The following is a 26569-nucleotide window of genomic DNA, read 5'->3' as shown; positions in this document are numbered from 1 at the left end:
TGTCGAAGATTATCCAAGAGAAATACAGGAATACAGGACGGGGAACACAGTTCAGGAAAGTGACCAGGTTTTACAGGCTGATATCACCCAGTTCTTGCCCTACTCTGGACCAATCAGTGAGCAGTATGGGTGGAGGAATGTATTTTTTGTTAATGACCCACCTGTACTGATCTCTGTAGGAGTGTCCTCCTCTATAAATGTCCTCATTATTCCATCCTCCTCCATAGACTGCTGATCATTCCTCACGTACATCTCTTCTTCTTCTTCTTCTTTAACCTCAACTTTTATATCCATCAGATCTTCACCCTAAACCAAACAAATATCACCTATAAACTATAAGCTTTATTATTCTGACATAACATAAAAATCCACACATCATCTTCACAACTCCATGTTCTAGATCAGTGGTTCTCAACCTGGGGGTCGGGACCCCCTCGGGGGTCAAATGACAATTTGCCAGGGGTCACCAAATCCTTCACTGTTCCTGAAGCCCGCACTGCTCTCCCAGCCTTTTCGCGGCCACCCAGAAGGGCTGTCCCTGGAGCCCGTGGCCGCCCACTCAGCCTCTTTGCAGCCGCCCATTCAGTTCACACATGGCTAGGGGGGCAGAGACTAGAGGTCAGCTGACTGGTGAGGAATGAAGTGGGTGGGGCTGAAGGAGACCCTATCTCCTGATTTCGGCATAGGTGTCACTGCTGCGAGACACCACAAAGTCGGAGACACAGTGAAGCCGGAGACACAGTGAGTAAAACAACCTGTGATTATAATTGCCATTAAAAGTCCCCACTACAGTTTTCAGATCAGCAGGTGACCTTGATCAAGAGCACCTAAGTTGGCTGATCAGAACCCCTGCCAGCATTGCCACTCATCCCATTCCCACCACCAAGGAGTAAGACAAGGAATAAAAATAGAGAATACATGGAAGGGAGAGGAAAAGAGGGGGAGGAACAAAGCAAAAGGGAGAGAAAGAACAAGAAAGACAACTAGAGAGGGATGGGGGGGGGGGGGGGGGGGGAAGACAAGAAATTAGGATAGAGAGAGATAAAATGGAAAGAAAGGAGAACAAAGAGAAATAGTGGTACATCCTAAAATGTACCATAAGGGGTTTTATTACTGTACCAGTGGAAGGGACACAGGGAGTGCTAAATGTTCGTGGGTTAGGGGCGCAAATTACTTGTCTTGCCTTGGGAGATGGCAACCCACGCTACGAAAATAATTTTACTGTTAGGGGTCCTCACAACTTGGGAAATTTTATCAAGGGGTCACGGCACTAGATAGGTTGAGAACTACTGTTCTAGATGCTCTGTCACACCAACCTTGTAACAGTGAGGGATGGTGTGATCTTCCTGTATGGAATCCCGGGAATACAGAGGACGGGGACATCTCTCTGGTGGGTTCCTGGTATTGAGTGATTCCATCATATCCTTGAGTCCTTCTGAAAATTCCTCCATCACACCATACTCCTCATCCTCCTCTTTATACTCTTCTTTAACAACAATATTATAATCCCCGAGGATTGCACTCTGAATATATAATAAAACATTCATTGTAACAAACATGCTTGTAAATAAATCATACCTATCACTGATTGTCAATTATCTACCTGATGATGGTGAGGGATGGTGTGATCTTCCTGTGTGGAATCCCGGGAATACAGAGGACGAGGACATCTCTCTGGTGGGTTTGGGTAGCTGGATGACTCCACCATGGTGTCCTGGTACAGATCGTTGTGTACTTTTAGAAACTCTGACTGCTCCATTACCCCATCCTCATCATCCTCTTCTTTTATCTTTTCTTTATTATCAACTTTAGAATCTCTCAGGTTTCCACTCTAAATATATGATAAAAATGACATCAATCGTAACAATGCAGATAACATACAGATCCTAATGATACTATCAGTGATTGTTCCTCATCTACCTGATGATGGTGAGGGATGGTGTGATCTTCCTGTGTGGAATCCCGGGAATACAGAGGATGGGGACATCTCTCTGGTGGGTTCCCATTACTGGATCCATCTGTAGGAAACACACACACTGACTGAATACATTGTTTCTATGTGTTTATCAGATGATGGGGGATCTAGGTGGACCCTCCGTACTGCTCTCTCCTTTACAATAAAGTCTCCTCTTACCCGGTGATGTGAGGGGCGGCTGATTGTCCATCATGATGTCCTTGTAGAGATCCTTGTGTCCTTCTAAATACTCCCACTCCTCCATGGAGAAATAGACAGTGACATCCTGACACCTTATAGGAACCTGACACACACAATGATACAGTCACCATCCAGACACATCCCTTGTCTGTTACTGGATAATGTCCCAGAATTCCCAGCACCGCTCACCTCTCCTCCATGATCTCTCTGGTGACTTCTAGAATCTTCTTTTTTATTTCTCTATTATATCAGGGAGGGAGGTGGAGGCAATGTGATGGTCATATGATCTCCAGACTTCACAGGAGGAAAACACTAGATTTGAACATGAATGTAAAATCAAGTGACATCCCCAGCTCAGGTATCCCTCTTGTTCAGGTATTGATTTTCAGGCCTAGGTATCATTTACCCACACAGAGCCCCCACCCACTTCAGGTTAAAAGCTTGTCACAGGCATTCTGGCATCCTTGACACAATGCTGGTCCAACAGTCCTGCTTTGCACATGAGGATGCCAAGGGTCCACCCACAGTTTAAGGAAAAAATAGAAAAGAGCCAGATGAAGGGACATTGGGAGGAGGAACCGTGAGGTCAGTGTGATGTCAAAGGATTCTCTGACTCTGGATGGAGGGACATTGGGAGAAAGAACTGGGAGGTCAGTGTGATGTCATAAGATTCTCTGGCTCTGGATGGAGGGACATTGGGAGGAGGAGCTGTGAGGTCAGTGTGATGTCATAACATATAGTTACATAGTAGGTGAGGTTGAAAAAAGACACAAGTCCATCAAGTCCAACCTATGTGTGTGATTATGTGTCAGTATTACATTACATATCCCTGTATGTTGCGGTCATTCAGGTGATTATCTAATAGTTTCTTGAAGCTATCAATGCTCCCCGCTGAGACCACCGCCTGTGGAAGGGAATTCCACATCCTTACCGCTCTACCAGTAAAGAACCCTCTACGTAGTTTAAGGTTAAACCTCTTTTCTTCTAATTGTAATGAGTGGCCCCGAGTCTTATTAAACTCTCTTCTGCGAAAAAGTTTTATCCCTATTGTGGGGTCACCAGTACAGTATTTGTAAATTGAAATCATATCCCCACTCAAGCGTCTCTTCTCCAGAGAGAATAAGTTCAGTGCTCGCAACCTTTCCTCATAACTAAGATCCTCCAGACCCTTTATTAGCTTTGTTGCCCTTCTTTGTACTCGCTCCATTTCCAGTACATCCTTCCTGAGGACTGGTGCCCAGAACTGGACAGCATACTCCAGGTGCGGCCGGACCAGAGTCTTGTAGAGCGGGAGAATTATCGTTTTATCTCTGGAGTTGATCCCCCTTTTAATACATGCCAATATTCTGTTTGCCTTATTAGCAGCAGCTTGGCATTGTATGCCATTGCTGAGCCTATCATCTACTAGGACCCCCAGGTCCTTTTCCATCCTAGATTCCCCCAGAGGTTCTCCCCCCAGTGTATAGATTGCATTCATATTTTTGCCACCCAAATGCATTATTTTACATTTTTCTACATTGAACCTCATTTGCCATGTAGTCGCCCACCCCATTAATTTGTTCAGGTCTTTTTGCAAGGTTTCCACATCTTGCAGAGAAGTTATTGCCCTGCTTAGCTTAGTATCGTCTGCAAATACAGAGATTGAACTGTTTATCCCATCCTCCAGATCATTTATAAACAAATTAAATAGGATTGGTCCCAGCACAGAACCCTGGGGAACCCCACTACCCACCCCTGACCATTCTGAGTACTCCCCATTTATCACCACCCTCTGAACATGCCCTTGTAGCCAGTTTTCAATCCATGTACTCACCCTATGGTCCATGCCAACGGACCCTATTTTGTACAGTAAACGTTTATGGGGAACTGTGTCAAATGCTTTTGCAAAATCCAGATACACCACGTCTACGGGCCTTCCTTTATCTAGATGGCAACTCACCTCCTCATAGAAGGTTAATAGATTGGTTTGGCAAGAACGATTCTTCCTGAATCCATGCTGATTACTGCTAATGATATCATTCTTATTACTAAAATCTTGTATATAGTCCCTTATCATCCCCTCCAAGATTTTAAATACTATTGATGTTAGGCTAACTGGTCTGTAATTCCCAGGGATGTTTTTTGGGCCCTTTTTAAATATTGGTGCTACATTGGCTTTTCTCCAATCAGCTGGTACCATTCCAGTCAATAGACTGTCTGTAAAAATTAGGAACAACGGTCTGGCAATCACCTGACTGAGTTCCCTAAGTACCCTCGGATGCAAGCCATCTGGTCCCGGTGATTTATTAATGTTAAGTTTCTCAAGTCTAATTTTAATTCCGTCCTCTGTTAACCATGGAGGTGCTTCCTGTGTTGTGTCATGAGGATAAACACTGCAGTTTTGGTTACTGAAGCCTTCACTCGTGAAGACTGAGGAGAAGAATAAATTCAATACCTTTGCCATCTCCCCATCCTTTGTAACCAGATGTCCTTCCTCATTCTTTATGGGGCCAATATGGTCTGTCCTCCCTTTTTTACTGCTTACATACTTAAAGAATTTCTTGGGAATTCTTTAAGGGAATTCTTTTGGGATTTTTTTTGCTCTCCTCCGCTATGTGTTTTTCATGTTCTATCTTAGCCGTCCTAATTGCACCCTTACATTTCTTATTGCATTCTTTATAAAGTCTGAATGCTGAGGATGATCCCTCAACCTTGTATTTTTTGAAGGCCTTCTCCTTTGCTTTTATATGCATTTTTACATTGGAGTTAAGCCATCCAGGATTTTTGTTCGCTCTTTTAAATTTATTACCCAATGGGATACATTGGCTAATGCCCTTATTTAATATGCTCTTAAAGCAAACCCATCTCTCCTCCGTATTCTTTGTTCCTAATACTTTATCCCAATTTATGCCTTTTAGCAAGGTTTGTAGTTTAGGGAAGTTGGCTCTTTTGAAATTCAGTGTCTTTGTATTCCCTTTATGTTTCCTATTTGTGTGATTTATACTGAAACTAATTGACCTGTGATCGCTGTTACCTAAATTGCCCTGTATTTCCACATCTGTGATCAGGTCTGTATTGTTGGTAATCAGTAGATCCAGTAATGTTTTATTTCTAGTTGGTGCGTCTACCATCTGACCCATAAAATTGTCCTGCAAGACATTAAGGAACTGGCGAGCCTTAAATGAATGCGCGGTTCCCTCCGCCCAGTCTATGTCTGGATAATTAAAATCCCCCATTATGATAACGCTTCCCATCCTTGCTGCTAATCCAAATTGTGATAGGAGATCCGTCTCCACTTCCTCCTTCAGGTTAGGGGGCCTATAGCATACTCCCAGTATTATTTTCCCCTTAGCTTCATCCCTTTGGAGCTCTACCCATAAGGATTCCACCTCCTCTCTAGCTCCCTCAGTGATGTCATCTCTCACATTCGCTTGTACATTATTCTTGATATATAAGCATACCCCTCCCCCTTTTTTACCCTCTCTATCCTTGCGGTATAGGGTATACCCTTGAATGTTTGCCAGCCAATCATGAGAGCTGTTGAACCAGGTCTCTGAAATTCCCACAAAATCCAACTCCTCCTTGTACAACAGTATCTCTAGTTCACCCATCTTGTCTGCCATGCTCCTGGCATTGGTGAACATGCCACATAGTTTAGACCGGTCGCATATTGTCCTCGTATTGGGTGTTTCAAAATTGCAACTAGGACTTGCTACTATACTCACCTTGTGTTTTTGTGCTTTGGTTAACCTACCACTAATGCCCCCAACACTACCCTCTGGAATATCATCCGCGCTGGCTATCACTGTCTCTGGATCCTCCCCCCCATCGCCTAGTTTAAAAACCCCTCTAACTTTTTGGCCATCTTCATTCCCAGCAGATCTGCACCCTCCTCATTTAGGTGCAGTCCGTCCCTTCTATAGTACCGGTTACCGACTGAGAAGTCGGCCCAGTCCTCCAGGAACTGACTCTCTGACTCTGGATGGAGGGACATTGGGAGAAAGAACTGGGAGGTCAGTGTGATGTCATAAGATTCTCTTTTTTTTGTTTTTTGAATATAATGATATGTTCTAAATATGGGATGTTTAATTGCAATGCTATGTTCTTTAAAAGTACAGTGGTTTATCTTGGAGTATGTCCTATGATTAAGTAAAATATTACATTTGAAAAAAAAAATAGATTCTCTGACTCTGGATGGAGGGATATTGGGAGGAACTGGGATGTCAGTGTGATGTCATAGGATTCTCTGACTCTGGATGGAGGGACATTGGGAGAAGGAGCTGTGAGGTCAGAGTGATGTCATAGGATAAGTTGACTTCGGATGGAGGGACATTGGGAGGGGGAGCTGTGATGTCAGCGTAGAATCAGTGTGATAAGAAGAAGCAGGGTGCAGAGATGATTAATAAAATGTAGCTTCAATGTAACAACAAAGCAAAGTATCCGCTTCCATGTCAAGTGAGATGAGAATGCTGGAGTCCTCAGGAGCTCAGTCCAGTGATTGACAGCCACCCTTGGTAAACCTAAAGCCTGAACGGGGCTGTCAGCGGGGATTAGAAGCCGAATAATGTGCAGACGTCAAACAACCACACCAGATACACCAAATCAACAGAAGTGGGCTGTTCTGATCAATGGCATAGTTTCTGGGCACCTAACCCCTTCCTGAAGTCTGCCAGATACTGATATGCAATGACTCTGGATGGAGGGACATTAGAAGAATGAGCTGTGAGGTCTTTGGAATGTCATAAGAATCTCTGACTCTGGTTGAAGGGACATTGGGAGAAGGATCTGTGAGGTCAATGTGATGTCATAGGACTCTCTGACTCTGGATGGAGGGACATTGGGAGGAGGACCTGTGAGGTCAGAGTGATGTCATAGGATTCTCTGACTCTGGTTGGGGGGACATTGGGAGGAGGAGCTGTGAGTTCAGTGTGATGTCATAGGAATCACTAATTCTGGATGGAGGGGTATTGGGAGGAGGATCTGTGAGGTCAATGTGATGTCATAGGATTCTCTGACTCTGGTTGGGGGGACATTGGGAGGAGGAGCTGTGAGGTCAGTGTAATGTCATAGGATTCTCTGACTCTTGATCGATGGACATTGGGAGGAGGAGCTGCAAGGTCAGTGTAATGTCGTAGGATTCTCTGACTCTGGTTGGAGGCACATTGGGAGGAGAAGCTGTGAGGGGGGGGCTCTGTAACGTTTCTGTACACACAGATTCATTTTTCCTGGGTGCGTCCCACCTCTCCTAAACTAAAAGATGAACTTTGTCTTTGGGCTTCACCAGGATACATCATATTCCTGTGATCTCCGTGTACTCCGGGACTTTACTGATCACATTTTAGGATCAATATCTGAGACGGAGATTATTATGGAGACATTTGTTTTCAGGACACTTAGGCCGGCCATACCACGGGTTGCAGGAAAGAAATGTGCATGATTCCCCCATCAACACAGACAGTGCTGACAGGGGAATCAGCAAATGTCTTCTCTCGGCAGTTGGACGGAGGAAGCCGCCCCGACTGGAAGAAGACAGTGATTATCGCTAGCAACTATAGCAGGCGCTAGTGATAATCACAAAAAAATACGGCAGGCTGGTTGTACCCAAGTTGATCAATAACATGGTACATTCAGCCTACCTATTAATGGTCTGATTCTTGAACGGTTCCTACCGAACCAGATGAGATTCAAACTGTGTAAGCCAGCCTTACTACAAATGAAATTTTCCCCTCTTTCTTCCTATTTGAATCTTATAAAATAAAGAAATACATATTCTAATCCCACCTAATAAACACCCCATCCCCCAACACTAATAAAAGTCATATAATCTATGAGTATAGACTTATGGGGTGAGAAGGTGATTGGTGGGAAAGGTGACACATCTCTACAATGAAGGAAATGTTGCGGCACCGTAAGTGGGGAAATGTTCTGTCACTATATATGTGAGTATCATCAACTGCTGAGGATAAAAGACATCACAGTGACTATGGAGGAAGAGGACGGACATGACGGGGGGTTACTGGGTGTAAATAGAAAATAAGATCTTATTACCTCCTCTACTGCCACTTCCAACAATGTCTTCTCTCTACTTCCTCCCGACTGACCTCTCACCCAGAACTTCTTATTTATACATGACATCACTTCCTGTCTGTACCTGACATCACTTCCTCTCTCTTTTCCATAGAGACTTCCTATCTGGATAGAAGTAAGATCACCATCTTGTGGAGCTCAGAGGAACTGCAGCCCCGGGAAACGTTTCGTAGTGTGAACATGGTCTTGTACTGTGTGTGTATGTATGTACTGTATATTTTTATAGATGGGGTCATCTCCACTCCCACCAATGGAGATAGAAATAAATTACTGCCTAGGTCAGCCTTTCCCAGCCAGGGTTCATTCAAGGGTTTTCAGGGGTTCCTAGAGAAAACATTTTTGGTTTATCTCTAAAATCTAATTCTTGGAGAACATCACAGGACACAGAGCATCTTCTTAAATCTTTACTGACATTGTTATTCACCACCTACAGGTGATTGAACACAAAAAAAGAGTCCCTCCTACTGCATATCCCCGCCAAGGTAAGCAGGACATCAGACACCACCAAGCTTCACATTCATTCCCTGGTTATCTCTCGCCTCGACTACTGCAACTCCCTCCTCATTGGATTACCTTTACATAGACTATCCCCCTTCAGTCCATAATGAATGCTGCTGCAAGACTCATCCACCTTACAACCGTTCAGTGTCCTCCACCCCTCTCTGCCAATCCCTCTACTGGCTTCCTCTCACCCAACAAATAAAATTCAAAGTACTAACAATAATTCCCAAAGCCATCTATAACTCTGCCCCCAGCTACATCACTAACCTAGTCTCAAAATACCAACCAAGCTGCTCTCTTTGGTCCTCCCAAGACCTCCTGCTCTCTAGCTCCCTTGTCACCTCCTCCCATGCTCGCCTCCAGGATTTCTCCAGAGCTTCTTCGATCCTTTGGAACTCCCTACCAAAGTCCGACTGTCCAATAATGTATCCATTTTTAGACGATCCCTGAAAACCCTTCTCTTTAAAGAAGCCAATCCTACATCTAACTAATACACTGATTTACTTTCTTCATCAGCTCATCCCCCACAGCTATTACATTTTGTATCAATTGACCCTCCCTCTTAGATTGTAAGCTCTAATGAGCAGGGCCCTCTGATTCCTCCTGTACCAAATTATAATGTAACTGTAATGTCTGCCTTCATTTTGTGAAGCGCTGTGCAAACTGCTGCGCTATAGAAATCCTGTTTAATAATAATAAATAATAGAGGGGAGGGATCTCTGTGTGCCGTGATGTACTCCAAGAAATGGATTTTACAGGTAAACCAAAAAAATATTATTTTCTTTATCATATATCACGGTACACAGAGCATCTTCTTAATTCCTTACCAACTGGGTTATGAACCTTGTACAGGTGATTGGACACTGGCAAAAAAAAAAAAAAAAGACAGGAAGTCCCCTCCTGGTACATAACCCCTTTTCATTTGTGTAGCAAGACATAGACCATAACAGAGAGGGGAGGGATTTCTGTGTCCTGTGATGTACTCCAAGAAATGGATTTTACAAGTAAACCAAAAATCCTATGTAGCACCCTCTACCTTAGGTAGGTGCTGAAGTCAGATTTTTGGCCAGTCCAGGTAAATTTAGGCAGGCCTAGCTAGGCCTGTTCGTTTTGATCCGGGAGCTGGGGAGTGGTTTAATGTAGGCTGGTGACTCACAGACAGTATCACTTCTTTGGTTACCTCCCTCTGGCTCTCAGAAGATTCTGGAAGCAGAAGAGGGGAAGAGAGGTGGAGCTGTCTGGGGTGTGGTAAGGAGCCCTGACCAATCCCCAACTAGGATTGGCAGGGGGCAGGCCTCCTTAAATACCTTGGGTCAGCCCAGCTAGGGAGGAGTTGTTCTGGTGGAAGAACTGAATCATGGAGTGTTAGGCTGTCGAGGAATTGGAGGAAGCCCCCCTATCTGGGGGGGGGTGTCCTTGGGCCAGGGCTCGGAGCTGTGAGGGAACCCCACACAACCCAAGACCCAAGGGGTGTCCTGAACAGGAGCAGGAGAGGACAGCGGGCAGCACTGCCAGGCAAATCCTCAGGAAGGATTCACCTGTTTGTTCGGTGAGTGACAGGCACAGTCAGGAGATCTAGGAGAGGCATGCCAGGATTGGATGTAGAGCCAGAGGGAGAGACTGTAATGGTACTGGTGTTGAAGTTGGACTGTCGCAGCCAGGAGGGTTGGCAAAGTTCACACAGGACTGACTGGGACCAGTAGTCCACCTAGTTACAGCTAGCACAGAAGGACATGCCGGGCTGAGCAGGGTGGCAGGTGGAACTACTACACTCAGCAGCCCCACAGGGGTACCGCTACACCTATTTTCTTTATCATACAATACAGGACACAGAGCACCTTCTTAAATCTTTACTAACAGGGATGTACCACTAGAACATGAGGGGAACGAACTAGGGCTGAAACAACTAATCGATTAATCGACAACTAATCGATTATGAAATTAATCGATTACAATTTTCACAATCGATTAATCGGCCAGTAACATAATGGGGTTAAAAAAAACTAAAACGAGCCCTTTATAGTACAAAAAGAGCAAATTATCGCTACTGTAGATGTTACTTTCACAGTTCTACAGTAAAAAAATTAACCCTACAGTAGTAGTGATCTGCTTTTTTTTTTGTACTATAAAGGGCCAATTTTAGTTTTTTTAACCCCATTATGTTACTAAACGTCTTAGACCTGGTTCACATCTATGTGTTTTTTGGTGCTTTTTTGTAGAAGCGCACTGCGGTTCATCAACATGGTTTCCCTTTGGACACGTTCACATCTATGCTTTTTTCAGCCGCTGCGGATTTGGAAAGGGTCAGGGACTTTTTTTAACGCAAAAACTGTGCTTTTTTGGTTCAATATACTTCAATGGAGAAGCTGCAGAAAAGCATTTAATGCGTTTTTGCAGCAATTTGTGTTTTTTAATCTGCCCAACAACAAATTGGCCAAAAAAAAATGCAAAAACGCAAATCGCCGCAAAATCACGTGCGCGAAAATCAAGACGCACAGCAAAAAGCACTGCAGAAACAGATCAAAAGCAAGCTGCCTAGGTGTGTGGCGAGCCTTATTCTGGCCACACAGATCAATTTTCAGACGAGAATATTCAGACGAAAAATCTTTGTACATTCGCTAAATGAAAGAATGTTGTTTGAAATTTTCACTTGTTTTTAACATTCTGTTTTTAAAATGAATGTAATTTCTGAATGAAAACCACATACACTGTCTGAAAATTTCTTTCACCAAGAAGTTTTCTATTTCCAAATTTTCCCGTCACTGTGGTTGAAAATGAACGTCGACTTGAGCCCACTAACGATTAGAAAATCGAACGAACGTACTTAAAATGACTTTATTTTTTTGAAGTAAGACATTTGATCTCTGAGTCTGATAATATTTATCAGAGTCACCCTTTAATAGTATATACAGTATATCTCCTCTAATAGTATATACAGTATATCTCTTCTGTCTGTTATTCTCAGAGTGGATTAGATATTTTGCTCCCTATCCATATAGTTGGTTATCTATATTTACCACTGCATAGAGATATGCAAGAATAAATTGCCTTTTTTTAAAACTTTACATATTAACTAAATTATACGCCACACTTTTTTTTTTTTTTTAAGTTTATAACCGATTAATCGATTAATCGAAACAATAATCGGCCAACTAATCGATTATGAAAATAATCGTTAGTTGCAGCCCTAGAACGAACCTCACACAGCAGCCTGCAAAAAAACACTGTGTCCAAAGGGCAGCATTCTCTATGGCTCTACCACCTACCTGGTAAACATTGTAAAAAGTGCACTAAAGACCAGGTAGAGGCTTCATAATCTTGATTCACTGATAAGGTAGAGTTGTCACCGAAAAAGGTGGAACCTGTCCTTTCAATCCTTTAGCTTGAGCAATAAGCTGATGAGTTCAACAGAAAAAAAGTAGACTTGGAAACCAAGAGGCCGAAAAGCCAACTTAGCACGAGAGAAAAAAAACAGGAACAGCCCCTTATAGAAAAGGACAGCCAGTTCCAAAACCCTATGAGCTGAAGTAACAGCAACCAGAACACACAAACTTCCATGTCAAACAAAAAAAGGAACCAATGGAAACAGTCCTGAATAAGCTCAAATATAGAATTCTGGCAAAAACAAAAAGACCCAAATTGAGCTCCCACAGAGTTAACAGCAGGCTGACTGGATGAACAAAGTGCATGACACCTAGTACAAAGATATGCACAAAGACAGTGAAAAGCAGTCAGCCTCTGAAAGAAGAGTCAACCAAAGTTGAAATCTGACCCATGTGATGATACATAAGGCCAAACACAACTCAATCCCTCTTTGGAGGAATCCAAGATACGGTCTACAACCCACTGGCAAGGGGGAAACCTCATAGGTCAACACCATGCAACACATGATTGCCAACACATTTTGAAATATTCCTCGACCTAACCTTCAAAAGAGCAGGAACAATAAAAGGCCTTGAAACCCCTGTCTCTTAAAACCTTATTGGCTGCAATAGCCAATATGGTATGCCCGCTGTCATAATAAGGCTGGGAAAATCAGGCCTTGCAACAGCAGGGTTTGACTATTCAGAAATATTCAGAAATCCAAGAACAGTCCACTGGAAATTCATAATGTTCTCCTAGACAAAGCCAGAATGACCAAAAGCACAGGAGTTCCTTTCACCAGAATCCCACAGAGCAAACAAGGGAAGGCAGAAGCATAGATAACTGATTCCACAATGCCACCAGACATATAAAGAACCCTGGTATTCAGACAAACTTGCCCGGGTCCATATTAAACCTGGACATTTGAAAATCACATCCGGAGAGATGCACCATTGACAGAGCTCCCGAACACCTCCAGATAAAGAGCCCATTCCTTCAGAGATCAATGCTGTGAAGAATCCGCTAGGCAAACTTCCATTTATGGAGGGTGAGTGACTGCCAGAGCGCAAACATGAAGTTCTGCCCTAGACATAGTGAAATTCACTTCCTCGTGGGCCACCCAACTTTTGGAGCTTCCTTAATGACTAACATATGTCACAGCTGTGGTGTTATTTAAGTGGAACCTCACAGGGACCTTTAGCCTTGTCAACCAATGCAGGAGAACAAGACTAAACATCCGCAACATCAGGGCATTGATAAGAAACAACCTCTGTAGAGTGGGTACCAGGAGAGTCACCTATGTTTCAAGAAAAGAGTGAAATAATTCCCATAGAAGTAGATCATCTATGTACCCTACATTAGGAATACCCTGGGTCTGAAGAACCTCTGGGAACCATGAACAGGTCAAATAGTAGGGCCGTAAATGGGAGATGACATTCCTCCACCATAAACTGCTTGGACTCCTGGAGAGGAAGGGCCCCCTTCATGTCCACTGATGCCAGGAGGACCTCCAGCTGAAGAAAGGCTACCACCAGGTGCACTAATTCCATCCAGAACTTCCACACATGAAAAGACCTGTAGAAATGAATCAAATCAGAAATGGCAATCTGTTCTTGGAACCATAGGAGCTTTGAGTATAAATATGGAAACTCTTGCAGTCAGGAACAACCTCTTCCTGTACAATCAAAGAAAAAATCTAAAGCGTGAATCGAGAAGTGGAAAGACCCCAAAATCCTAACTGGTAGTTGTGAACTGCCATGCTGCAGACCAACTCATTTGCTTTTACACCCTGCCAATCTCTGCAAAAGGCCTGTAAAAAATCACTACCCGATGGGTGAGGGGCCTCTTCTAGTGAGGAGGTCACTGTCTCTTGTTTAGCTGGCATGGACTCCTAGGACTCCTAATGGAACTGGGGACTGCCGCTGAAAGCCCAATGTTGGGGAGCAGCAAAAAAAGTCTCATTGAATTAGAAGGAGTGACAAGCCGTTGGAACCATGAGTTTGTCCTACTCCCTGTCAGTACCAGAGTGCCTATAACTCCTGATAACTTCTCCTCCTTTGTCTGGACCAGGGCAGGTCCAAACAAAATGTTCCTTGTGAAGAAAATAAAACCCCACATGCTTCTGACCGGAAAACTGGAAAGAAAAAAAAACAGGCACAAGATGTCCACTTAAATTTGTATCCCCACTAAAGTGATCCTCCATTGGACAGACACAGAGCCCATATCTTGGCACTGTGTTAGACTAGTATAGCCATTTGCAGATCTGCTCCCATCATGTCTAAAAACTATATACTTCAAAAAACAAACCTGCAGGTGGTTGTTGGAAGCATCCTTAAAATCAGAACAGTGTCTTCCAGCATGGCAGGTTCTGATTGAGATAAAAGATTTCTGGCTCTACTGGGAGCAAATTCCCTTTCCCTGGGTCATTGCTAGGTGAGTCTCTGCGGTGGAGTGAACACCTCTTTGAGTTGAGCCCAGTCTGCATACTAGACATCGATATGGTGAGAATGTATAGGGAAAACTGATGATCTTGTGGCCTCCCGCATGATCCAAGCCCTGAAGCCTCTGGACTTGGGAAGCAACAATTTTAAATTCCGCAAAAGGATTCACAAAGGCTCTAGGGGTCTGCAAAAAACTCTGATTCTGGGGTTCCTCTGGTGAAGAGTCCTCAAAGGAGGAGTCTTCTGTTTGCCCCATTTCCAGAAAAAGGTTGTCTGCCTCTGTTGGTTCCTCCACCAGGTTCCCCTCCTTTTTAAGGACGGGGGAGTAGAAGATAATTGCCTGCAATTGTGGCCTAAACGGTCCAAACCAAACCAATCCCATAAGCTATGCTATCCCTTAGCCATGCAAACATAGATTTCTCTATAATCATGCAGGAATCGGAGGAATGGTGCCCCTGGAGTCAGAGCAGCAAAGGGACATATTAACCCCAAGAGCAATTGTGGTATGAGGGGCTATGTCTAGGATCCTCTCTACCTAGCAGAGGTATACAGGACTCATCAATCCCCAACATAACCTTCTCTTTGCTGTCTAGTTGACATGAGGCCTTCTGACCCGTATTGGGGGACCTATGCTGATACAGCGCTTCCAGTTAGGTGGGGGGCACTGTGCTAATTTTGTACTAATGTGCTGGTTATCATCCTAGATGATCACTCACCCAGGCAGTGCACATCACCACCCCCATCAGGAAGGAGTATGCATGTGTTGCCACCCAGGTACCTTTTATGACCACTCATTGCGTCCACGAGTAGGATGCAATGACTCCGCCTTCCCCAGTTGGTGCCAAAAGTTTTCTGGGTTTCCCTGAGCACTGTTACCACTATGCAGTGCTCAGGCAGCCTGGGGAGGTACCCAAGAGAGCAATATAGAAGCCAATAAAGGGGAACCCCAAATATTGGCCCAAGACCCCATAAACAGGCACTGAAGGACATCCACACACAGCACTGAATAAACACAAAACCAGCAATTCAATTTCTCCAGGACACTACTCCCCAGGAGGGGGAATGGGAGAGCCCCTGGGCTAAAGAGGGACACACAGGGGTAACAACTAGCACAGCAACCATGGGGCACTCATCAATCCAGCTGCAGGACCCCCCTTCCCAGGGATGGTCCCATCTTCACCCATCACAGCGGACTTCACCCAGAGGGGCTTCAGAGACTCTATCTCCCATGCTGGGATTCACTGCCATCTGTATAGCACTGTTTCGGAAACATCAGGCAATATATCATTGTACCGAGTTCCTGTAAATGCTGAGTAAATCCAATGCTGACTGGCTGCCCTTGCATTCTATTCATCCAGTGGTCCGGGTACCATTCTTTTAAGCAGTAGCAATGGATCTGGATAGAATCTCTCCTGATCCCAGTTGGAACCATTGCGAATCTAGTAAAATTGTGCTAGATTCTCAACGCACAGCAGTGACCATCACCTTCAGACATTGGCAAGAAAACTGAAGTCCCCCCTACAGGGGTAGGGTTGTGTCTAGGAGGGGGCTTCCTGCCTTTTTTTTTTTTGGTTAGTGTCCAATCACCTGTATGTTGCAACATAACATTGCTAGTAAGGGTTTAGGAAGATGCTCTGTGTCCCTTGATTTAGGATGAAGAAATGAACAATGTACTTTTCCCACTGACTACTGATATAAGGGGATCCTTCTCCTATTGGTCACCAATGTTGGGGACCAGTAAACAGATCACTTGTAATGAGCTCTGGGTTTAGTCTGAACCCATGTTTAACACCCTGCTAGTTAGGTTGCTAGGGAAATTTAGTTTTTGGCTCACTTACAGGAGTTGGATTGTCTGCTTTGGTCTGCTGTGGCTCCACAAGCTGTGGGATTGCTTGCTTCCCCCTAGTTCTGTTTAGAAACTTCCAGAGCTTGGGGTGGAAAGATAAAAATCCTCAGCCTGAATATCTACTACCCTCCTGTAGCGGTTAGTCAGCAGGCTGGAGCGAATAAGCCAATGTCCAGGAACCAACCACGGCTGGAGCCGTGACAGCAAGACAGTGATGCAGGCAAGTTCCAAGAGCATGATGTGGGAGGTATGAGGGCATGACTACGTGTTTTGGGGCAATAAGCACCGCCCCTTTGTCAAATTGGTGGGAGCCTATTTGGTCCCACCTGCCTGAGGATGGATTTCTGAGGCTTCAGTAGGCTGCTCCTAGTGGACACAAACAAAATTCCTGCTCAAACTCTGTGTGTGAATGAGGTCTTGGGGGTCATTGACATGGGTGGTGTGGCCTTTACAGTGTTATTCAATGGTTTGTTTATGTGGCTGGAGCTGTGTGCAGGCAGCCTATGTTACTCTATAGGGATGCAGTGGCTCTATGAACACAGCTGCAGGTCCTTATTTGACAGACATGTGGGTGCAGGTGTATGGCCCCGAATGCAGACAGTGTAAGTGGTCATTCAGGGCCACTAACCCACACCTGCCAAATTAGTGCCTGTGGCTGTGTTTGTTAAGCCGCTGCCTCCTCTAATGCCGCGCACACACAGTCGGAATTTCCGACAACAAATGTGCGATCGGAGCTTGTTGTCGGAAATTCAGAAAATTCAGACCGTGTGTAGACTCCATCGGACATTTTCTGTCGGAATTTCCCAAAAAAAATTTTGAGAGCTGGATCTCAAATTTTCCGACAACAAAATCCGTTGTCGGAAATTCCTAGCGTATGTAGACAATTCTGATGCACAAAATTCCATGCATGCTTGGAATCAAGCAGAAGAGCCGCACTGGCTATTGATCTTCATTTTTCTCGGCTTGTCTTACGCCTTGTACGTCACCGCGTTCTTGACGCTCGGAATTTCTGACAACATTTGTGTGACCGTGTGTATGCAAGACAAGTTTGAGCCAACATTCGTCAGAAAAAAATCGAGGATTTTGTTGTCGGAATGTCCGATCGCGTTTATGCGGCATTAGAGTTAGGCTGCTTTCACACTGAGGCGCTTTACAGGCGCTATAGCGCTAAAAATAGTGCCTGCAAAGTGCCTGTAAAGAGCCTCTCCTCTCACTCCAGTGTGAAAGCCTGAGTGCTTTCACACTGGAGTGGTGCGCTGGCAGGACGCCAAAAAAAGTCCTGCAAGCAGCATCTTTTAGGTGCTGTAGGAGCGGTGCATACACTTGAAACCAATGGGCAGCGCCACTGCAGCGGCACTTTGCGGGCGCATTTAACCTTTTTTTGGCTGTTAGGGAGGTTAAAAGTGCCCGGCTAGTGGGCGAAAAGTGCCGCAGAAAGCGGGCGAAAAGTGCCGCAAAAACGATGGTGAAGGTGCTTTACCGCCGATGCCCCCAACGCCCCAGTGTGAAAGTAGCCTAACAGACAGCTCCAGCCGCATGAACAATCCATTCATTTACATGGCCAGTGTATCTACTGTATATGAATGAGTCCTTATCTCTAACTCCTCAGGTCTTTTCTCCAACTTACAGTATATCATAGGTGGGCTGGGTGAAACCCAAAAAGCCTAGAAATTGGTAACCACAAGTTAACCCTTACCCATCCCAACCTGGGCCGATACCTAACCCACTTAAAGAGGAAGTAAACCCTGGTGGGTTTACTTCCTCTTTATTTTCCTGCATCGCATAGTAGCCCATTATGTGTCACTTACCTGACACAGAAGCCTGTGATGTCGCTGTTGTCCCCACGCACAGGGAGCTTTCATTTTTACCCCTCTTCCTTCCGGGCCCGCGAACTCCGGCTCTGTGACTGGCCGGAGTCGCGTGACGTCACTCCCGCGCATTCGCACTGGAGCCGCCAGTCACGGCATGACCCCAGCTAGAAACGGCACAGCGTGTACATCGGCACATGCGCAGAACAACTCATCGTACAACTCATCGTACGGGGAATTGTAAATATCTCCTAAACTGTGTAGGTTTAGGAGATATTATTAGCACCTACAGGTAAGCATTTATCTAGGCTTACCTGTAGGTGAAAGTGGTTGTAAACCCTTTTAAAAAAAAAAAAAATGTCATACCTCTGCTGTGCAGTTGGTTTTGCACAGAGTGGCCCCGATCCTCCTCTTCTGGGGTCCCTCAGCGGCGCTCGTGGTTCCTCCTCTTCTTGAGTGCCCCGTTGGAGAAGTGATCTCCTTCGGGACACCCGTGTGGGCATGCTCACGTGTCCTGCTGCTGCATCTATTGACACAGACAGCAAGACTCGGCTCCGCCCCCCCCGGCGCCTGCGTCATTGCATTTGATTGACAACAGCGGGAGCCAATGGCTGCGCTGCTATCAATCTATCCAATCAGGACACGAGACACCGGCCGGAGCTGGTGTGCTTGTTCCCATCGTGGGAAACACGGGGCTCAGGTAAGTATAATGGGGGGTTGGGGGGGGGGCTGCTGAGTGACAGAAGGTTTTTCACCTTAATGCATAGAATGCATTAAGGTGAAAAACCTTGAGGGTTTACAGCCACTTTAAGGGCCGCTTGATTTTTGGGTCCCCCTTCACATGCACAACCAGGCAATAGGAATTTTCTGGCATTCACTCAGTAGTAAATAACCAGTCCAGGATGCTTTTTTGGTTTATTAGGTGATGAACTTGACAGGAATGGGAAGATATGGGATGCCCATAATGATAACTTGAGTACAGATTAAGGACTTGAAACGGTCTTTGGCTACCAAAAATCACAAAGCCATCCTCCCATAGGATAAAACAGACCGGCTCAACTGGTAAGGAAAGGTTTCCGATCAGTGAATGCAGGTGCTCTATCTCCGTAGAGAATGCCAAGACATTTGTCTGCTCCTTAGATTCCCAACAAGAAGTGCAAAATGTGTAGAGTAGCTGTACTGGCTTTGAATGGCTCTAAGCTTTCCCTTGGTAGAAATCTAGCTGGGCATTGCACCTGGCTGATTCTGCACTATAGGCTCTGGGGCGTAGTGGTTGAAGCTACTTACTCAGTCCCTTAGGTAAATCGTATAACACATGTGACTGCTGAGCAGGCCTCCTGCTGGACAGGTTGCACTGGCTCCCAGGATGGATTCGGCTAAGCCTAGCTGAGGCTGGAAGGCTGTAAGGCTTCTGCTGCTTCTGACTCTCTCTCTCTGACTCCTTCCTTCTGCCCAGGGGCAGAGATCCCCAGCATAGGGGTCCCCTCCAGGCAACTGGACTCTGGACTCAGCTCCCCACATAACCATGCTTCAGAATATTTATGGATTGTCTCTCCACCTTCTGGGCCACCCTCACCCAGGGATTGGAGGAGACTCTGCTCCTCCACCCTCTAAGTTTTAGAACCCTCCAGGAGATCCAGAAGCCAGGGGGAGGAAACTGAGACTCGGCCCTTGGAGCTCTGTCAGGTAACTTTAAACAAATTCTCTGCCTATAGAGGAGCATGACTAAATCTTTCTACACTGTACACAGAGGGTGCTACATATATTTTTTAATTTTTTTAACTGCCTTGCTGGGGGGGCTTTGGTGAAATATTGAGGGTCTAGACCCCTGATCTCTCAAATTTGAGAGAGAGAAAGGGAATGAGGACAGAGATTCATCGGTCCCTTTCTCTGCAGCCTCAGTGGCACAGATGAATAAATAGGGAGTACTCTGAAGCTTTCTTTTCATTCACAAACTGAAGCATAGTAAACAGTTTACTATACTTCAGTGATGAGTGGACACAGGAGCAATCAGTACCGACCGCTCAAAGTGTTCATTCAAGAAAGGAAGGGGACGGTAAATATGACATATTTACCAACCCCTTTCCCTGCTTTCCACTCTGGACTTCTGCCACTGACTTCTTGGACAGGTGCAGGCACCTCCCCTGTGATGCAAGTTGGTGCCACCGGCCCTTCCAAGGCTAAACTTACTGTCAGAGAAATAGTGTCAGGGAATAGGCCATGGAAGTATTGGCAATCTTGCTAGTAGAAGAAATGGGCCCCATAGGCGCATCATGTGACAGATGGTTCCCCCTGCTAGCTTATAAATGTCTGCCTCTGTCTGGCAAAGTTGCTGGATTGTCTTCAGCTCTTCCCTGTTCCTGAACCCGTGTTATACTTTCAGGTGATAGCTGTTGTGACCCCGGCTTGCCTCCTGACCTGCTCTGATCTCCTCTCCAGTGTTTCACCCCCGGCTTGGCTCACGGACTTTGCTATACTCGCACCTGCCTGATTACCAGTGTTTGACCCCCGGCTTGGCTCACAGACTTTGCTATACTTGCACCTGCCTGATTACCAGTGTTTGACCCCCGGCTTGGCTCACGGACTTTGCTTATCACTTACCTGTGATTGACCCTCAGCTGGCCTCACCACAGCCTCCAATCTGCTCTCCTGTGTTCTACCCTCAGCCAGGCTTTTACTAAGCGTCCGGAATACTCCTTGTCATCTTCTCAAGCAAGTCTCCAACTGATCATCAGCTCAAGTCTTCTCAACCTGCTGGCAACCCGTGCTTCTTTGAGCCCTATACCTCCTGTACCACCTTCAGGGGTATACTGCACTTAGCCACAAGGGGAGCCTCTCTCAGCATCTTGGCCTCGGAAAAAGTACCTGACACTTACCTTGTCCTTGATTTTTCCAGGCAAAGAAGATATTGTCTGGGCCCCTCCCATTTGGGATCCATGCAGCCAGCAGCTCTGGTCTTGTGAAGGGGCAGTTGTTTGATGTACAGGATCAGCAGCAACACCATCCTTGCCAGCCAGACTTGCTTCCGGCAGCTTCGCACAAAAGCCAGATCCACCTTATAGGTCGCAGGCGGCAGGTCCGTTGGGCATCAGTTCCAGTAAGGGCTCCTGACAGTGGCTGGAGCGTATCCACGCTTTCAATAATTCTGTAGGGTTCTGGCAATTCCCACATAATAGGCACAGCCCCTCCATGCTCCCAATTATGCCTAATGCAAACCCTCTCTTGTGTACTAACCAGACGCCTGTATTGACCATGAGATCCGGCCCTACGGTGCTCCGTCCTAGTGGTTCAACAAGGGCTGGGCTCCAAAACATCACCTCTGCTCTGCAGCTGAAGATGTGCATGTAAGTTGCCATCTTCCTACTCTCTCTCCACATGCTCCTTCCCAGTCTCGAACAGTGGAGCTTCCTCTCTCTTATTCTTTCTGCATTTTCCAGACTCTAACCCAAGTCTCACTCTTTCTCTCTCTTCGGTAGGTCCCCCATCTAAGCCTAGCTGGGACCTTGATGTCTTTAAAAAGGACTCCTTGTCCTATATGCCTGAGCGTAAGAACCCCTATTGCAGGAGTCTCCTCTAGAAGGTTGGACCCTGGAACCCTCCTCAGATTGCCAGGCCTCGGAGTAGTTGTGTGCTTTCTTTCCACCTGCTGGGCACACCTCCCCAGGGACTGGCTGGAGACCCATAAACATCCAGGCTGCTTGCCCTGCTCTTCCCCCACTATACTTCTAGAACCCTCCAGAAGAAAGGGGAAAGTAGCAGACCAGGAACCTGTGAGACATTGAACAGCCCCCAACAATCAACCCAAGTTCCTCTGCTTACAAAGGAGCTAAACAGAGCCTCTTGCCTACTGATTATGGACCCTGGATTTAAAAGTGGTTTTCAACCCTTACAGACCACTTTTTACTACAGATAAGCCTAAAATAAGGCTTACTTGTAGCTACTCTGGATATCTCTTAAACCTGCACGGTTTAGGAGATATTCCCTGTATCAGCATGTGGTGACATCATCGGCTCATGCGCACTGAAGCAATGGCACGTTCGTGCCGTTGCTTCAGCTATTGTGCCATTACCGGTGGCTTCCGCACGCATGCGCGGGAGTGACGTCATCGCGCCTCCGGCCAATCACAGTGCCGGACCCCACAATACCCGGAAGTAACTCCAGGAGTGATGTCGCCAGCCGGAGCAGTGTGCGGGGACCACAGCAAGGGGGCTTAGATCTAAGGTGAGTATTTCATAAAGATCTAGTATGTTATGCATACTAGCTCATTATGCCTTTGTTTTGCAGGGTTTCTTTTATTTTTATTATTTTATTTGTGGGTTTACAACCACTTTAAGGGAACAATACTCTTTGTGAGGTGTATGCCTGGGGACCCTTGATGTAATGTTACTTTGGATTCAAGTCCATGTCCCCCTAAGACACAGAGTCTGGGAACCTTGTATATTCCATAATAGAAATAGTGACTGCTACATACTGTTGGGACTCACACCAGATGCTGATGTCATCAACTCCAGCCACCTGTCTGTCTGTTGTCTGCTATAATGTGTTTATTGTGAATAAGTCTAGTGTGGTTTCTAAGGATCTTTCACCCATTGTTATTTATGCTAATTAACTCTGCTATTGTGTGAAGGAGTTATGTGTTGATATTTATGATAATCAGTGAGCTAGGAGACGACAAGGATGACCTGAAAGGTCATATCTCTGAGTCACCTAGTCTGGTTAAATGATTAGTTAATTAACTCATGTTAATAAGGTTTCTGTTTACAGTTTGTATTGTCATCCTGGTGTATATATTTGTGGGAGATGTGAAATAAAACAGTCTATTTCTAGTTCACTCCAAGACTGGTGTTGTCTGGTTCTTGGGGTTTCTATAGCCAGATCCATTGGTCTCGTGTTCCAGGACTTAGGAAGCAATATACTAACGGAAGCACTCAAGCAGAATGTGGGACGTTCCGTTACATTGGTGGCAAGTAGTGGGACACTTCCTTAAGTCTGGGACATCCAAACCTCCACCAGGATCCAAGATCAGGATAGTAGACTTCGGTCACCCCAGCGGAGATATGGACCTGGCATCAGAGTTCCCGAGGCTGCTGTGGATCGTCCTTTCAGCATACTCCAGGACTGTGTCTGAGGATGAATACCTGGAGCTCAGGCAGCAGATTCGGGTAGGACTCTGGATTGGAGCCCTCCAGGTCACTGGTATGCAATGGGGCAAGTGCTTTCCAGCCCCAGAGTACCGGGCCAGTGACTAGCAGGCATTGCGGATGGCATTCCTGGGAGAGAAGCCCCAGGAGCAATGGGTGACTGAGTTGGACAGGCTGGTCCAGCAGGAGATAGAGCTGGATAATCGTTATCGGGCTCTGCAATGGCACGCAGAGCAGGAATATTTGGGGGAGACAACAGAATGCTCTCCAGAGGGATATGACTTTGGCGACCCTGGATTGCTGTGGGAGAGCCTTACAGAACGTTTTGTGTTTGGCGATGAAGGGGAACCTACCCTTGAGGACCTGAAAAAATACAGAGAGGCCATGCTCAGTCTTGTAGGGGTCTCAGAGCTTAAACCTGATCTGGTCTATTTGTTAAGAAAGGAACAGCATCTGGAAAGTGCATACAGGAAACTCCTAGAACACGTTCAGCAGCATGCCCTAGAATTAGCAGTGGAAACTCTGATAATTGCCATCTCCAAAGCTGAAGTGCTGACAACAGGGCAGATCTCTGCTAACCTCTGCCCAGCACTGATAACACCTTCTGGGTTCCACGGACAGGAGATGATGAACCTCTATCCCCAGACACCAGTCCGAGACTGGAGCTTTAATAGACTTCTCTGCTGAGGAAGTACAACCTGGTGAGCCTCCAGCAGAAGAGCTGGCATCAAGCACAAACATCACAGAGCTCTGCCCAGCACCAGCATCTGTGGAGTTACCAGAAACTTCTCCAGCTGAAGTGATGACAACTGAACAGAGGGTCCAAGACCTCTGCCCCACACCTGCAGCAGTTCTGGAGGCCCAGGGAGAGGAGGTTGTAGTCTTCCCTCTCTAACAGTTAGGTAGAGTGGATTATGTTAGAGTTGAAGGGCAGGGCAGAACACTACTGGCCTCTGCACACAACAATCCACTCCGCAGGAGCTCCAGGGAGGGAATGCAATTGGCCCCTTACAACTGCAGCTTGATCGGTTGTCGTGGATGGGACTGCGGTCTCCATCTGTATACACCAGGGATGCTGGGCAGTGGGCCCAGATCCCCAACAGCATGATGGAGTGAGCCCAGCCACCCTGTCTTCTCTCCAGTGGCTGAAAGGACTCCAGGGAGAAGGGCCAGTCCGCACTTCTCCCCAGCGGCGGGTATGTTCTCTGAGAGAGGCAGAGGTTGGCTGGTTAAGTAATGCTATGTTTGGGACAATTCATTTGGGGTTCTGTGTGGATACCAGCATTGGGGGACTGGAACTAATGACTAACTTTGGAGTCAACCAGTCTGGGATCTCCTCCTGTGTTAGTCCCCTGCCAAAAGGGGAGATGTGTGACGGGAGTCACTTTGGGCTTGTGGAACCTAGCTTGCCTTGGAGAGCTTTGGAGGCTCCTGGTCCAATTCCCCTGGCCCCTCCTATGTGTAAATTACCCTGTGTCCATTAGGGGCACAGGGTGACCAAGAACCCCAGTCTGATCTGTGATAGTCAGACTGGAATTTTGTATATATGTATATGTGTTGTCTCATACTGTTGAACTCTTTGCTGGGATCGTTTGGGGTGTGGCTGTGTCCCATTTTTCTGTTGTGTCTGTCTGCTTTAGAAGTGTATTATGGGATAGATCCTTGTATTTGTGTTCCTGGCCTGTGGACTGGGAGCAGGGTGGAGAGGGGAGGGAAGAATTCCTCCAACAGCTCTCCCTGCTGATTGGACAGTCTACCCTGCCTGGAATGCAAAGGGAGGGGGGAGTTGTTCCCCAAGTGTATACCTGTGTTTGAATAAAGAGTTCATATTCCAGCTTGCAGCCAAATGAGTCCTGCCTTGTTCGAGGTTGTAATATGCGGCAATAATATCTAATATCTATATTCAGACTGGAGGAAGCGGTATATGACGGAAGCACTCAAGCAGTGTGGGAGGTTCCATTACAGATGACCTGTAAAGGCTTTTAAAGCTTTGCTTATGAAGTTTGTCATCATTGCATAGGCACATACCAATTTTTTTGTGTTGTTTAATAAATGAACGCAGTAATTTCCTATGATCCTCAATTTTTTTGTGTTGTTCAATAAATTAACGCAGCAATTTCCTATGATCCTCAGCTCTATCTAGTGGCTATAATGTAGTATTTTAACTAGAATACCTCCATTAAAAAAAAAATATTGCAACATCGCAATATGACCACCAGATGGAGCCAATTATCATAGGAGATCACTGTATGAGATAAAATACAACCAACATTCCTCATGGCTGGGTGAAAGCTGGTAACATTAAAAAAAAAAAAAAAAATTTGAACCAAACAGACCCCCTAAAGCCTGATATACACAATCAGATTATCGTACAAATGTTTGTCAGTTTTTTGTTGCATGCTAGTCTCATATCGAAAGTGAAGAGGTTACTCAATATACGAAAATTTTCGTACGACAGAATTCAACTTCAGAAGTGATGTAATGTGTTATATTGTTTTGAATGTGTTCTTTTGCTTCTGAGCATGCACGTTCGTTTTTGAGCATGCATTTCGCTCTTGATCTTTTACGATTTTATTCGGACAAAAACTGTGCTAATTAAACGAAAATCTGACGTTGTGTTCACATACAACAAAAATTTTATAGCCTGCACATCCAGGTTTTTGTCATCTGAAAATTAGGAATTGGCTGTCGAAAGCACCATACCAACGATCAGAAAATCGTTAGATCGTTCATCTGAAAAAAAATTTACTTCCGATTTTCTGATCGTGTGTATGGGCCTTTAGTGTCTGCAAAAGCTTACACCACAAAATGTATTCAGTAAATGAAAGGTAATGACTAGATTAAACCAATGATCATATGAAATCACTATGTGAAATAAAATACAAACGATAGTCATTGTGGCTGGATGAATACTTGTGACATTCGTCAAAAATAGACCTCTAAGTGTTTGTGAAAGCTTACATCACAAAATGTACTCAGCCAATGAAAGGTAATGACTCCATTTTTATTTTTCTACTGCTATCAATGACCAACACAGTACAACACTTCATCCATGTCTTTGGTGATCTCTGATCTCCTTATGAACTGTTTCTTACATGATGAAGATCAGCCATGGAGTATATCTGAGGTGTATATCAGGGTGTGCTTCTTCCCCACATGAGAGCTGTGATGTCCAGCAACATTCATATAGAAGACATTTCCCACACTCAAGGCACTAATACACCTCGAGGGTTGTGTGGGATCCCTGA

At 45.5% G+C, this 26569-nt stretch overlaps 1 protein-coding gene across 1 annotated transcript in view; it reads right to left on the bottom strand.

Moving 5' to 3' along the window:
• The window catches only part of LOC141121768 (uncharacterized), a 60207-nt gene that overhangs the window by 7094 nt on the left and 26544 nt on the right, over positions 1 to 26569 (bottom strand). The window contains exons 16-21 of the mRNA XM_073611487.1: positions 8183 to 8254; positions 2135 to 2258; positions 1921 to 2018; positions 1604 to 1831; positions 1317 to 1523; positions 162 to 306 (exon numbers count right to left, since the gene is read on the bottom strand). Of these exons, the coding sequence (XP_073467588.1) occupies positions 162 to 306; positions 1317 to 1523; positions 1604 to 1831; positions 1921 to 2018; positions 2135 to 2258; positions 8183 to 8254 (874 nt within the window). The remainder of the gene's footprint in view (positions 1 to 161; positions 307 to 1316; positions 1524 to 1603; positions 1832 to 1920; positions 2019 to 2134; positions 2259 to 8182; positions 8255 to 26569) is intronic.

Source organism: Aquarana catesbeiana, unplaced genomic scaffold, assembly GCF_042186555.1.
Source record: "Aquarana catesbeiana isolate 2022-GZ unplaced genomic scaffold, ASM4218655v1 unanchor229, whole genome shotgun sequence".
Lineage (NCBI taxonomy): Eukaryota > Metazoa > Chordata > Amphibia > Anura > Ranidae > Aquarana > Aquarana catesbeiana.
The sequence above is the reverse complement of the archived record's forward strand: the minus strand, read 5'-3'. Positions and strand labels throughout refer to the sequence as shown.